General features: G+C 43.4%; 1 protein-coding gene across 4 annotated transcripts in view; it reads right to left on the reverse strand.

The window, feature by feature from the left end:
* The window catches only part of KIT (v-kit Hardy-Zuckerman 4 feline sarcoma viral oncogene homolog), a 79,381-nt gene extending 63,668 nt beyond the window's left edge, over positions 1-15,713 (reverse strand). For all 4 annotated transcript variants that reach the window (XM_008579152.1, XM_008579150.1, XM_008579151.1 and 1 more), the window contains exon 1: positions 15,592-15,713. In XM_008579152.1, coding sequence (XP_008577374.1) covers positions 15,592-15,658 — 67 coding nt within the window. In that variant the 5' untranslated portion in view covers positions 15,659-15,713. The remainder of the gene's footprint in view (positions 1-15,591) is intronic.
* Positions 15,714-16,062: the final 349 nt, after the last annotated feature.

Consider the following 16,062-nt stretch of genomic DNA (forward strand, 5'->3'; position numbering starts at 1 on the left):
ACTGAATCTCCCCTACCACAAAATAGAGTAGGCTCCAAACCACGGATAACATCTACAACAAAACTAGTTGAGAAGGTATCCCACGAATGCTATATTAAAGTATGAGGAGGTGGGGACAAACTACCAACAGCTACAAGAATTACCATCAGCCACTCACTGGAAAGCTCAGATGGTCATTCTGAGAACAGCCATAGAAACTGAGAGAGGATGCTGCAGGTTCCAGTTTTACTAGTGAGTGCAGAGGGGGCTGTGACACCTGTATGTCTAATGTGCTGGAATGTGCTGGAGTCGGGCGAAGTCTGATCCCTATGAACTTAAAACCAGGACACAACTCTACACTGAGGGGAAATTGCTGGAAATGAAATCTAAGATGAGCAAAATAGGGGCAACAGGGGCAAAAGTAAGGGAAGGTCTGGATGGGTGGAGAATGGGGGTAAGATCTAGGATGTGCGAAAATGGAGTCCATATTTTTTAACCACTTCATGAAGACAAACTAAGAGGGTACCCTAGATCTGTGGTGCTAGAAAAGCTATTCTGGCCCTCCTAAAAGTACAGGAAAACTCAGTGAATAATAGGAAGGAAGCACAGTTAAATTACAACTAGTTATTTTTTATGAAAAACTAAGGAGCAGAATGACATCCCTAGTACAGACAATAAAGTCATGCCAGAAGGACAAAAACTGTAACTTAATATTTAAAAATGAGATAAAAGAAATTAAGTTAATGAAAGAAGCTATAAAGAATACCATAAATCAGAATTTTTAAAACTCAGAAATGAATTGACTGAAGAAAATGAAGATTTGAATATGGAAGTTAAAGAACTAAGAAAAGAATTAGAAATAAAAGAAAATCACTTCAGAAATGAAGGGTAAATAGAAAGAGCACGAGAGCACACTAAAAGTAGAGGATGGAATGGAGGAAAGTTTTTAAATTAAAACAAATTATGAAGGGATTAAAAGAATGTGAAAGTGACAGATATAGAAGACAGGCAAAGAAGATCTAATGCATGCATAATGAGAGTCCCTAAAGCTAACAAAGAACAGAACAAGTAGTAAATGCTACACTTCAAGAAATCTTTATTGAGGGGAAATAATAAGAATACTTAAAATTACAATTAAAGTGGCACATCATGTCCCTGGAAAAATTAGCCCAGAGCAACCAATATTATAAACCTACTGGACTTCCAAAAATAAAGGTAAAAAACATTCCTTTGGGTATCGAGGCAAGCATACCAAATTAAATGGGAGGGAAAGAAAATCAGATCATACTTTGACAACACTTTATGACAACAGACAATACATTAAAATATTAAAGATATTTGAGCAAAGATAAGATGGACCGAGTATTTTATATCGGCCAACCTGTTCTTTAAATATAAAGACTGCAGACAAGCTGTTGTGAACATATAATTCAGGAAATACTTCCCATGAGTGCTTCTATTAGACCATTAGCTTCCAAAAACCAAAATGTCAGGAGAGGCATTATATAAGGATGTGGCCAGAATTAAATACGTATTTACACCTGTACAACTAAGACTGACTGATGTAACAAAGGAGATAGTAGAGTATGTGACTGCTGTATGTTCTGAAAAAGTAGTTTTAGTATGATCATCAGAAAAATGTGGAACAGGGGAAACTCTGAAAAGTAGAATATATACTCACTGATTGCCTTATAGATATTAATTGGGAGTAAAAGGTATTAAATACTTCAAATCCCCAACTAGGGGGAGAAAAGGGAAAAGAAAGAAAAGACTACTGGCTAATTTAAATGTTACTCACAGTAGGAAACCAATAGGAAATAGCCCTCCAAAAAGAGCAGACAAGGGTAAAGATATCAGTATAAAGGCAACTATTAGAACAAAAAATACAAATCTAACAAAAATACAAAGGTATATTTAAACAGACACAGAAAGTAGAATAACAGAACACACCACCTATACAGTACTCTCGTAAAAAAAAAACAAAAAACATAGGAATGCAATCAGAATTCAGACTGAAACTGTACGGGACAAATACCCGGTTTCTTCAACAAAAATAGGGGGCTAAAGCCTACAGACTAGAAATGGCTTAAAGGACATATCAACCAACTTCAATGTGTGGATCTTCTTTGGTTTCCCTCAAATATTTCTGTATTTTGTTTATATTTTTATATTTATTTTCATATAGGGGAAATGTGAATACTGGACACTCAATGACATTGTGAAATTATACTGACTTAAAAGGGTGTAATACTGGCATCATCATTATGTTTAGAAAAGGGAGTCTTCGTATTTTAGAACTACTGACTGAAAATGTTTACAGATGAAATTCTATGATGCTTGAGACAGGCTTCACAGCCATGGGAGGATGAAGTGGGTGGAGGCAAAGCAGAAGGTTGGCCATGCTGATGAGGTGTTGAAGTTGGATGATGAACACGTAAGGGTTCACTACATGTTCTCTGAAATGTTCCCTTAAGAAAAATATTCATTTCTTAAAAGTTAATGTGAGGTTTAAGTCCTCCATATTGAAATAAAATGGTTGCTAATTGATTTTCAAACAAGCTGGGGAGTAGCCTAGAAATCATGGGCTCCCTACTGTGTGTGTTTTTTTTTTTTTTTTTTTTGAAACTTCCCTGGTCAACTGATAGTAAATTTTAAAAAGGTCTATTTAAATGTAAGCCCTAAAATTCTCACCCCAAACAAGAGGTGCTGATCAATGATGACTACAATGGATAAAAGAAATTGTCAAAACCTGGATCAAGTACATTAAAGCAACTGACTTTCTAATTAGTTAAGTACCCATACCTGTATACCTAAAGCTGGTCATTTCATCGAAATTGTTAACTGACATCCTAGCAAGCACCTAAGGATATCTCCTTAATACCTTCAACTAAGACTGAGGTCACTGAGTATGCCTTCTTGCCCATATCCCAAGAGGGTACCACATTCTGTCCCTAGACAGCCTTTATCTTGGATTCCTTCCTGAGGACCAGAACTAATAACAGTGACATAGGCAGCAAGAGTCCTACTTTAGTGCCCAAGAATTGACAGAGAAGGAAGGAACTTTCGAGTCCAGAGTACTTCAACCGGTGTCAATTCTCATTTTGAGGCGTTCATTTGAAATTTGAGAGCTTATTATTTCAAGGATCTCTGAAAGGCCACCCAAGACTAAAATGCAGAAAGTCAGATGAAGTCACCTGATGTCACCTCTCTCCTGGCACCTCACCCAGGCCAACTACAGTAACAGAAGAGTTGAAACTCAGTGCACAGTAGGACTGACAGTGGCTAAATGGCACTTTGCCAAACACTAAGTGCCATCAGTGTAACACAGTTATTTTTAAAACCAAAGTTCACCAGATTTTAACAAGAGAAAGATGAAAGAATTTTAAAAGCAGATGCAGAACCTCCAGTTTTTGGAGAGAGAGTGAAGAGCATTCAGCCTGAACTCCTGAAACATCTCTCTCGGCTGTGGAAGAGCATTCTGGTAGGTTCTAGAAAAAAATAGTTCCTTGGCAAATTAAAGGCTGTGAAAGTCCTGAAAGTGAGGACACCAGTCTGTGCTCCCCAGTATTTCACACACTTATTCGACTCTTCAGTAAATCCTTCACCATGAACACCAGTTGAATACAGAGGCCCACTGCTCTGAAGTTACAGAGATTGCAGCAGTGAAAAAATGGACATCGGCTAATACGCAGCCCTCCCCAGGCCAGGACAAGTGGCAAGTAATGACAAGCACCTCAAAAAGCTTCCAGAGGCCGGCCCATGGCTCACTCGGTAGAGTGCGGTGCTCATAACACCAAGGCCACGGGTTCGGATCCTATATAGGGATGGCCGGTTTGCTCACTAGCTGAGCGTGGTGCTGACAACACCAAGCCAAGGGTTGAGATCCCCTTACCGGTCATCTTTTAAAAAAAAAAAAAAGCTTCCAGGCACTCCGCTCTTACCCCTGTGTATCCCCACCCCAAAGTCAGTCTCCTTTTTCTATTCTGGCTGCCTTCTCTGACCCTCCTCTTCTCCATAATCCAGGCCTCTCTGACTCTGATTACCTTTCCTTTCGCCACTTTCTTCCTTAATTGACCATAATTCAGAACAAAAATAAATCTAAATTAAACTGCATTCTATGAGAGATCTTCAACTTTCTTTTCTTTCTTTCCTTTCCCTCTCCCCACTCCCTGTCTGGACTCTTGAACCTAAGGTCTTGGGAGAAAAAGAAGTCACTAGAACAAAAGCCCCAAAAGCCAAGGTTTTTTGCCTGGTGTGTTCCCTGCTATACACCTCCACCCAACACTTCAATAATTGTTTGTGAATAAATCTATGCGTTCCTGGTATACAGTCAATTTAAAAGATACCAGAGGAGACCAACACAATGAAGCTGTAATCTTAAGCACAGCTGCTGTTCCAGGGGTCGCGTTTGGAGAGAGGAACCCACCACACCCTGCACTGGACTCTCCTCACCTGCAGGCATCCACTCACTTGGCCAGCCTCTCTGGAAGACAGTAGTTCTGAAACTAAGATGATCATTTAAAATAATATCCCTTAAAAATGTTGGAATGTGAATTAGGCAACACTTTCAGATCTACTAAAAAAAACCCACAACCCCTTCTGCATATGCTAGTTTATTTTAAAAAGCAGGAAGAGGGGGTTCTTTTTTATCAAAGTGATGCGTTTTAGTTCAGCTAAAAACTTATTTATTTCCCTGCAGTAAATATACAGACTATCATAAAATAAACAGAAAAACATTTAAACATTGCAATTTAGCATTTTCATTGGCTAATCTAATGACACATTCTAGATTAAGAATCCTGGTTTAATTTAACAATTATGAAAATCCTTAAAACCAGTCCATGAAGTGTTTTACCAGCCAATTCAATATCACCCATTTCTTAAACTGAAAATCTTTCCAAGGTACATTCTCTCAACATTGGCCATTAAAAAGGAAATCTAATTGTAAAAATTAGGATGGAAATGCACTTAAAATATTTTAAAAGCTAAAAATTGTATCACTTTAAAAGTACCTGTCCTGCCTTTATTCCAGTCTTTCCAAATAGAATTCAAGTTTTTTTTAGACATAGTCTTGCTTTCTTTTTAAGCATACACAAGCCAAGTAGAGTAATAGATAGCCAGTGTTATAAGCTACCTTTCACACTTCTAAAATCTCCAGAAAATACTTTCCCCAGAAGCCAGTATCTACATTGGATCCCTTTCAATAAATACTTCCTTCCAATGAAAAGGGACACTAATTTCCAAAGTTCTTTGTCATAATACCCTCTTTTTGTTCTAACTCTGTCAAGCAATTCCTCTGCTTAAGAGTCAACATAGGCTATTATATATAAATTACTGGGAGTCCCAGATTGTTTTCAAGAATTTTCTAAAACCTTTTGAAATCATCTGAGTCACATGGGGTAATCTCAAAGAAGTTGAGATATTTTGCCTCATTAAACAGCTTAAAGATACAAGTAAAGAAGTAAGATTTCTCCTCTTTTTCGTTTTTTCTCTTTTTTTCCCCCCCTCTAAGTCAAGAACAAGGCATTCACTGGCAAGTACCATCAGTCTCACCTTTTCCCTAAGTGACAGAGTTCTGCCCACCACAAACAGCCACCAGTGCCTAACTGCCTTCTAATGTAGGACTGGGGAATCCCGGGAAGAATCTGAAGATGTCCCAAGCCACAAAGGACCCTTAGCAAGATTTGGGGGTTTGCTTGTTGTTGTTTTTGCTTTAATGAATGAATTGACATAAGCAAGATTTATATAGTCTCTTACATACCAAGTTCATCATTTTACTAAATATTTAAAGTATGTTAATACACAAAAAATCAAAGATCATCTACTGGGCACCATCAGATGTTGAGCCCACAAAATACATAATCCTGGGCCCGCCCGGTGGCGCACTGGAGAGTGCGCCGCTTGGGAGTGCGGCGGCGCTCCCGCCGAGGGTTCGGATCCCCTGTGGAGACCGGTTCCCGCTCACTGGTTGAGCGCAGTGCAGGCGCAACACCGAGGGTTGCGATCCCGTTGCTGGTCCCCGGTGCGGGCGTGACACCGAGGGTTGCGACCCCGTTACCAGTCAGTATAAAAAAAGACAAAAAAGGAAAAAAAAAAAATCCATAATCCTGGCTGAGGGTTGGGGGTAAAGTGTAGGAAGGTCGGGGAGGGTAGGGTAGTTAGCCTTACGCTTAAAAACAACCCAAAGTTGGGGCCGGCCTGTGGCTCACTTGGGAGAGTGCGGTGCTCATAACACCAAGGCCACGGGTTCGGATCCCACATAGGGATGGCCGGTTCGCTCACTGGCTGAGCGTGGTGCTGACAACACCAAGGCAAGGGTTAAAAACCCCCTTCCGGTTATTTTTTAAAAAAAAAAAAAAAAAAAAAAAAAAAACAACCCAAAGTACATATCAGTACTGGATTTGCACTGTACATACAACTTAGGTAACACATGCAAAACTGAGATCCAAACTTTTCCATTTTCTAAAGTTATTTCTCTGACCAAGCATGTACTTGACAAGATTACACTTACAAAAACCTCATCACATATGGCAGTATCAGAAATACTTCAATTATAGAAGAGTAAAAATCCAAGTGCCCTCAAAAGTATCCCATCTCACCTTCCACTAGTCTCTGCAGAGATTCTATGAGAGCCTTTGGTCAACCCTCGCCCTTCACTTTTGATGTTCACATCTTGACCAAACCCTGTCCCACTCTTCAAGATTTAACTCAGGTCCCATATCTTCCTTTGAATCAGCCATTCAACTCAAGAAGTGATGCCAATGGCCTCCACCCAATGGTAACGAATATGACCAGAACTTTTGCTTAAACTCTTATTATAAATCATATTACATGAGTGTCTACCTTCCCACATTTATTTACCTTCCTATAGATTCTAGCCTCCTTAAAGGCAGGTATTCCATCTTAGACATTCTCACACATTTCCACATGACAGGTAAGATGATGGTATCAACTAGAAGCTGCTGAACTGAAACTCTGTTTCTATCACCTTCCCCCATCGGAAGCAGGCTGATCTAAAACATGCCATTGAGCCATGACCAAAGGGAATGAACAGACGGGAAGGGAAATCAGAGTGGTGGGCAAACCACAGAGTGAACCATCCATCCTTGAGTAATCGAGGAAAAAGGGCAAACCGGTCAGTCTAGGTGCGGCTTTGGGTGATCACAGAGCACAATCATTCTTAGGTTAGGGCTAAATGATCGATTATGGATTTCTCTAGACCTCCAACTTCCTTTTATTTTTTCTTGTTGTGACACTCAATTTAAGCTACCACACTGCACAATTTGTTCTGTGGTTAGATCCCCCTACCCCCAACAGATTAATAACCCATTCTTAGGCTGTGGGTTCTTCACTGGCTGTTTTCAGTATAGCCAAAATTGTGAATATAGTAGTGAATCACATTAGAGTCTACTCAGCATTTATAAGGAAACACTTTACCCCGCAGCCATGGCAGTGAGAAAAGAAAAACGGCTGGTTATTTTCCTATTTCCAAATTATTTTTGAAAGGATTTCAGACAGGCCCTTAAAGGGTCATCAAACCAATGGAGTTGGGCAGGACCTACCATTTCAAAATGACAAGTATTGGGCTTTCCTCATACCTCCAGCGAAGACCCCATAGCTAGGCTCTGGTAATGCAATAAAGTCTTTTCCAACCCTTCCGATTAAAGAATTTTCCCTAAAAAAAAATCTCAATTTCTTTCCAGGGCAATTTAAACTACTCTCACTTTCGTCCCATTCTTTACTCACACACTACAAATATTTGAAGACTGTCATTCACTAAGCCTTCCCTCACCTTATCTTCTCCAGGCTTAATAAATCCAATTTCTTTAAGTTGCTTTCACAGGGCCTATTTCCCAAAGCTTTCATCAACTCTGTCCTCTACATTCAAAATGTCCATTTTATTATTCTCTGAGGAAAACAGAAAGCATACCTGAAAAATGGCCTAAATGCAGAGAAGAAATAATAGGATTATCTTACCACTATATATTTCTTTCATGAAAAAAGAAATATAATTAAATTATATTTCATTACATGAAATTATAAAAGAAATATAATTAAATCACTTTTCATTATATGAACACAGTTAACACACAATTCTTTATAATCCCCAAATCCTACCACAATATTACAGAGCCATGTTCTGCGACTTTGGGGTTTAGTTTTATTTCTTAAACATGGACCTGACCCTAAGAATTTCATTTACATCTACCATCATGTCTGTAAAATTGAGTTTTGAATAAATGTAGCCCCGTAAATAATGAATGAACAAACACATCAGAGCCCAATATCATATTCCTTCCCTCCAACAGGCTAACCATCCTCTTGGCTTTATTTCCATTAATTCCATAATACTGTACCCGCCATTGCTCCCAGTTACACCCAGGATAACTCCTGTTCTCTTTCCTCCGATCTCAGTGCCTGACACATAGTCATGTCACTTAAGCGCTGTGCCTTCTTTCCAGAGCATGTACCCTAATACCCAGGCCCTTTACCCCTGTATGCAGAGATGATCTAAACAGTCTGACTGATTATCCTTCTGCTCAGCTCTCTACCAACATACAGCTCTCAGCCATGAGATTAACCATCCCAAAGAGCACCCTAAGCCCCCTCCCCCTTAGATACTTGTACACCAATGCTCATAGCAGCATTGTTCACAATAGCCAAAAGGTGGAAGCAACCCAAATGTCCATTGATGGATGAATGGATAAACAAAGGTGGTATATACATACAATGGAATATTATTCAGCCTTAAAAAGGAAGGAAATTCTGACCTATGCTACAACATGGATGAAGCTTGAGGACATTATGCTAAGTGAACTAAGGCAGTCACAAAAAGACAAACACTGTATGCTTCCACTTATAACAGGTACCTAGAATAGTCAAATTCAGAGACAGAAAGTAGCATGGGTTGCCAGGTGCTGGGAGCAGAAGGGAATGGGGAATTGTTGTTTAATGGGTACAGAGTTTCAGTTTTGCAAGATGAAAAGTATTCTGGAGATTTGGATGCACAATAGTGTGAGTGTACTTAACCCCACTGTACTATACACTTAAAAATGGTTAAGATGGCAAATTTATGTGATGTGTACTTTACTAAAACACACCCTCCCTCAGTCCTGGCCACCCACAACAAGGGGGTGTCCACATTTGGAGGACTTGACATCCTGCTTCCTCAGACCACAGAGTGGGTTAGGAAGTGTGCTTAACTGGACAGAATGGTGGAGCAGGTAGCTGTGGACTAGCAGGCAAAGCCTGGAGGGCCACTCCCGGATCAAGTCCATCTTAGCCTTGACTTCAAAGCCTTCTTCATAATCTGGACTGAACTCAACACTAAATATACCTTCCCTCTCCAATGCTCCTGTATGCTAATCAGAGAAGTGTATCTTTCCAATCTCCTCCCCTCCAATTCCCTACCCCAACCATCATACCAATCAAAAGATTTGATAATCACTAAATAAGGTCTTTAATGTCTTGCTCCATGTTTCTGTAGCCTTTTCCATTGAAGCCTCAACTACACTGTACCCTCCCACTTTAATATGCAGAAATCAATCTCAAATATTATTTCATGGACACTTTTAGGATCCCTGATCTCCATCACCTGCACACCAAGACTTAAACCCCTCTGCTTTAAAATCCTGCCCAGAGCACTTTGTACTTATGACAACAAATTCTACTTTGAATCAGTGGCTGGACTCTTGCCACCCCCAGCCTATTATCTGTAGTCCCTATAAGTACCAAGGCATAGGGATTGACAAACCTTTGTTAAACTGAATCCAAAATGTTTACTGAGCATTTATCATGTTCAAAGCATGGTGCAAGTGCTGGAGAACAAATGTTAAACCGATATTTATTGAGTGCTGCTGTGTGTCTAGCCTGGGGCAATGGACAAGTTCAGCTGGGTCCCTGAACACCTAGAGAAAGCAGTCAAGGAAAAGGTCCTCACTCTTAAGTAGTTTTCAAAGCCACGAAGGTAATAGAGCCCATGGATCCTAGGTGAGGTACACTCACTTATTCACTCAGAGAAAATGGCCATTTACAGACTTCCCTCCACCCCACTTAAACTTTTATTTAGAATCTATGTCCCCTTTGGTGGAAAGTAAGCTAAGAATAAAGGTAAACAAAGAATCGGGGAGAGAAGTAAGCATTACCACTAACCGTGGACTTTTTAAAAAACTAAACATGCAATGTACAAACTTCATCTTAATAAAATTTTTTAAAAAACACTATATAATCTGGTTTTACATAATTACCAAATTTTTCCTAAGAGACAAAGATGAAAGAAGTACACAAGAAAATCAGCCTGATAGTGGAGTCCGCACAGTTCCTCTATAAAGGGCATGTTACGTGGGGAGTCTCACTTAATCCTTGTAGGAGCCCAATGCCATTATTCCCGTTTTACAGATGAGGAAAAGAAGCTCAGAGAGAGGGTAAATGGTCCAGTCCGAGATCACACGGCTGGCAAGTGGCTGAACTGGGATTAAAAATTCGGCTTGTCAATTTCAGAGCCCAAGCTCTTAACTCTGATGCCACATGCACTGAATAATAATTTAGCTTACAGCTTAAATTTTGCAAAAAGTGTTGAAAGCCTAGCTGTCAGAAAAGAATGCGTTGGAAGATAACTAACAAAAGTGTGTCATGACCAAAATGTAAGCATGAAGGTTAAAGCATAAAATGAATGGGAAAATTATCAGGTACAAATGTTTCCGTTAGAGAAATCTGATATGTCTGGGTTTTTTCTGGGGGGTGGGGGGGAAAGTCCAAGATCTGTTCACAATCTCTAAGACCAGTGATTCCTATCTATTATACCAAAAGCTATATAAAACTCAACACAAAAATTAAAAGTTTCTTTCATTTTAAAAGCTGTCAGGTTAGTACTTATTGTTACCAATGTGCAAAGATTATAACAGAGGAATAGTCAAATTCTACATACTGGAGGAGTTCACTCAGCTATTAGATGCCTATCCTGTCCTAGGGCCTGTGCCAAGCACTTTCCCAAGAATCTCTTTCTAATCTTCAGGGCACTTTATTAAGAGTAAGCATTATTCTCATTTTAGGGATAATAATAATTCCTATTTTACAGATAGTACTATGGCTAACATGTATTGAGCACATACGATGAGACACTATTCTAAAAGCTTTATAAGTAGCAACACATTTACTGACACAGAGACGTTAAGTAATTTGTCCAAAGTTAAACAGCTAGTATGTGGCAAAACTGAAGCTCAGAAAGATTAAACAACTTGCTCCAAGCCTGACAGAGCTGTCAGCCATGGAGCCATCAGACTAATATATGGCGTCCTGCCTATGCTCCTTTTACTTGTCACCTGCCTGGTCCACCTGCACTCACCAGGGCCCAATGTAAAATGCCTAAGGGCTGGTAGTAGAGAGCGCAGAGCCTAACACAACCTAAAGAACACTGGTCCTATCTAAAGGCACCAGGCAGCAGGGTCTTCAATTCTTCAAGAGGATAGAAAAATCGAGATTTTTTCTAAAAAAGATGACTGGTAAGGGGATCTTAACCCTTGACTTAGTGTTCGCAACACCATGCTCTCCCAAGTGAGCTAATCGGCCATCCCTGTATAGGGATCCAAACCTGTGGCCTTGGTGTTATCAGCACCACACTCTCCCAAGTAAGCCACGGCCAGCCCATCGAGATCTTAATACAAGTTCTGTAGATGTTTAAATATCGCCTCAGTGTTTTCTAAAAAGCATCATGTGAGCCAAACAAAACATGTCCACAGGCTACCAGCTTACAACTGCTCTTTACTTATAAAGACTTAAGTCAAAAGATGAACTGTATGATCATGACCAAAAATGTCAGAAATCAGAGATGCTACACCAGACTTACAAGTCCTCTCTTCTTTCAGTGAAGATTTACACTGGATTTGCCCTCAATTGAAACTTTTACCTCTGCTTACTCTCTTCCAAGCCTTCCTCACTCTGGACTTGGAGCTGTGAAAATATCAATCCAAATTGCTGAAACTGCATATGAAATTTTGCATATTTGGATTTCTGTAAATGTCATTTAATCCCACCTTTTTAAAGTTGCCATACATGAATGCAGCAAAATAAAGCACTTCCCACATCCTAGCCTGCCAGCTTTTAAGCTAAACTCCTTCTGGAGAAAACGCTGCCACAGCCTTGACCACTACCTTTAAGCAGTTCAGCTCAGAGAACTGAGCTCAGGACACCACAACTCATTTCCTTGTGTCCTTTAATCAGCTGGAGGAGACTTGAGGAAATGAGTCAAAATCCTAAGGGCAACTTCTACCGACTGTCAACAACAGCAGCAAAATTCATCAGCACAACAACATCTGTACATAAATGTGATCCAACGGAAGCCCATAAATACTTGGCACATTTCTGATGAAAATTTCTTTTGGGAGGAGGAAGGTTATGAGTGGAAAATTGTCACTACATCTCACCACACTCATCCACGGTAAACAGCCAGTGGTACCAGCCATCGTTGGGGGTTTTCTCTTTCACAAGTATGCACAAGTATACAAGGCTAAGGCCATTTTCATTTTTATTTTTTGGAGTGGGGGATGGATTTCAACTGACTTCCATCATAATTTTAGAGATAGCTCATCTTCATTTCTGAGGGACCCTAACTGGAATGGAACAGCTAACACCTAAAGCCCTCAAAATCACAGGGTCAAATACCTACACACCCTTCCTCCTCCAAGCTATAATTTAATGAATCCTCGCTAAGCAAATTCTTCCCTAAAGTTGAGAACACTCTAACTCAAACATCATAAGACAGGCAATTCTAGGTCTTTTCCACCAAAATTGAGAAGATGGTGACATTGCCCATCCTGTATTCCCAGAACCTCCAACAATGCCTGGCACAAAGTAAGCACTCACTGAATGTATTTCAATGAGTCTTACTTTACAACAGATTCTGGTGAGTCATGTAAATGGATACAGTTTGGGATATGGAGCTGACCTTAGGCTTCACCAGTGATTATTTTGGGCAAATGACTTATCTAGTTCCTTCAGTTGTAAAAGAGCAGGAGTGGTAACAGTATTACCACCTGGGCTTGTTGAGAGTACTGGAAATAGCAGGTAAAGACCCAGCACACGGCCTGGCACAGTTTCCAATTAAAGAGCTAGAGCTATGTACAACACACATGTAATATGAAATTTAAGGCACATTAGAAAGCATGTGGCAAACACACAGCACACATGATTTACAAAGTCATAATAAAAGTGTGGATGAGTAGGAAAGACCAGAATAGGGATAAATGAGTTGTCTAGGATCCTTTTATAAAACCATTGTCTTATTTCCAGAGGATAATAATCCAGAATGCCTTGTGTCCAGCTGCTGAGAATGACTCTAGCCTCACACACACACAGGAACAAGGAGAAGGTATGATTCACTATTCCTTGCAGGTGGAGCAAAGGAGCTGTAAATACTGAGGGGACAGGGATAGGGGCCAGCTAGCCCTCGAAGGACAATGTAGGGGGGCATGTGGTAATTGAGGGGAGGGCGGCATAAACCACAGCTCCCTGATTTAGCCAGGGGCAGACCAGTAAGACACAGCTGTACACCAAGTGGTCCCTGTGACCAGCACAGGCAGAGCAATTTCAAAAAAGCAGGAAGATATCAGGGAAAGAGCTGAGAGTGCTGTATCTATGCTCAGAACACTGGAGGAGAATTCTGGACCCAAAGGATCCTTCATATGCAGATGCCTCATTGTGCTTTTGAGGAAACTGGACTCCCCAGAATTTAAGCGACCTGCCCAAGGACACACAGCCCATGAATGGCAGAGAAAAGGAGACCAAACTGGAGGAGCAGAGCAAGCCTTTGTCATTTACACCACACTGCCTCCCAGGGAACAGACCTTAAAATTCCCTTTGCCAAAAAAACTATTGGATGGAGCAGGCTAATTATGAGGAAGGTTTAATTTTTTAAAAAGGGAAATATTTGGCATGATTTGTCTTTCTAGCCTCCTAGAAAGATCTAGTTCATGTACCTTAACTGATATAAAAAGGCCGAGGCACAAAAACATAAAGACGAAATGTGTCATTTTGACCTAGGCGATCAAACCCGCCAAGGAATCCTGACACTCACTGGTGACCCCTGGTGACCCCTCCTCCGGCACAGGGGTCCGGACGCAAGGGCTCTCTTCCCCTACAGGAAAGCCCTCACAATGCCTTACAAGACCTGGATGGTGGAGGCGGCATCTTGAGACTTTCTGGAGAAACTGACCGGTAGCCGACAGAGCCTCACAACAGTTCATCGCAATGCTTCCCTAAGACTGCCTGATTCCAGTTGAACTCACTTTCTATCCTTACATCATCAGGGTAACCACATAGGATTTTTCTAAAAAATAAAAAGACCTGGGAGAGAGCAGGGCTTCAGGAGTTAGCCAGGCGACCCGCAAGCGAGGGCGCATCAGCGACACCTGGAAAAAAAGGGAAGAGGAGGCAGGAATCTGACTGGGGGCTCCAGAAGCCTGCAAATCCTCCTCCACTTTAAGATACAAGTTCCCTCGTGGACATAGCTGGATTTTCCTAACAGCTTGAGGAACCAAGTAAGATTGGCAGGAAGTTCCACTCCATCTCCCACACCCCACCTTAGGCAGTCTTGAAGTACAAATACCACGCGGGAGGAGGTGTCGCGAATCTCAAAATTGCCGAAGAAAACGGACACCTGCGTTTACAAGTCGCAGACACCGAAACGAGGGGCTTCCAGAGCCCGCCAGGCTGGCCAGGCTGGGTGCGAGAGGCCACCGGGGTCGGTCACCGCAACGTCCCAGCGCGCTGTCCCTGCCTACCCGGAGCAGGCGACAACCGCAGCCTCCAGCCGCTCCCGGGCGCGTGGCAGGAATGAAACAGCACCGCGGCAAAAGGGGGCGAGCCTCCGGCACGGGATTTACGAAAGCAAAAAAGTCTGCAACCTAGTGGCTGCTTTTCATACGCCGTGCCCGAGTTGTCCCTGTCGCCGCCACCTCCAGCCTCCTGGGGTCCCGCCCCAGAGCCGCACGCTCCCCGCGCAAAACGATAACCAGAGGGACGGGAAGCACCGCAGCCTTCGACTCGTCTGCACGGGTGGCGCCGCAAGCTGAGGCGGCGGCGGGTCTGTCCCCAGCCCAGGGCACAAAGAGCGTCCGCGGTCGGAAAGCAGCAGCCGCAGAGCAAAGAAAAGGCTCTCCAACTTTGCCCTCGACGCGGCCGGGAACCTGCCGGGTGGTCCTCGGGTGCGCGGGTCACACACACAACTTTTAACAAAAGGAAGCTGTGACCGCTCCTCACACGGCGAGATAACGCGCTCGGAGCGAACCCCCGAGCCGCCCGCCTCTGCCACCCGCGCACCGTCCGCACAAAAGCAACCCCCAACTAGCCCGGCCGCCCGCAGCCTGAGCCTCGCTCACGCCTAAGCCCCCTCGCTGCCCCCGTTCTCGGACGACCTCCGGCTCAGCGCCCCACGCCACCAGCAGCGGGGGCCCCTCGCGCAGGTGAGCGAGGCAGGGCGCAGGAGAGTCCCGGGGCCGCCTCGAATCTTCCCGGAGGCTGCAACACGGAGGGCCCGCAGCCTCCTCTCCGGACCCACCCCTCCGGGGCACAGGCTGCGCCGAGGGTCGCGGCCCGGTGGCCGCAGCAATGTCCCACCTGTCTGGACGCGGAGCAGGAGGAGCAGCACGCAGAGAAAATCCCAGGCGCCGCGAGCGCCTCTCATCGCGGTGGCTGTGCTAGGACCGGAGCTGTGTTCCACGTTCCAGCTCTCGCCCAAGTGCACCGAGCGCGGCAAAGCCGAGCCCCCAGAGCCGCGAGCGCCGAGCAGCAGCCCCTCCTCCCAGCGCCCTCCCCCTGCGCGCCGGCCACGCCCCTCCTCGGCGCCCCTCCTCGCCTCCCCTCCCTCCCTCCCGCCTGGGTCTCGCTCCCTCCCGGCGGCGTCTGGCCCCAGCTCCTTCGACGTGCTTATCCCGGGGGGCTGTGCCCGCTGGGAGGGCAAGGGGGCTGGCGCGCAGGCCCTCAGCCGCCCGCTCTTGACCCCCGAGCCTCTTCATCTCTCCACCTCTCCTCCCCTGTGATGCGATCTGCCCGCCCGAGGCGGCTCCCGGACGCGGGTGGTGCTGCCCG

The sequence above is a fragment of the Galeopterus variegatus genome, unplaced genomic scaffold (genome assembly GCF_000696425.1).
Source record: "Galeopterus variegatus unplaced genomic scaffold, G_variegatus-3.0.2 Scaffold1823, whole genome shotgun sequence".
Taxonomy (NCBI): Eukaryota; Metazoa; Chordata; class Mammalia; order Dermoptera; family Cynocephalidae; genus Galeopterus; species Galeopterus variegatus.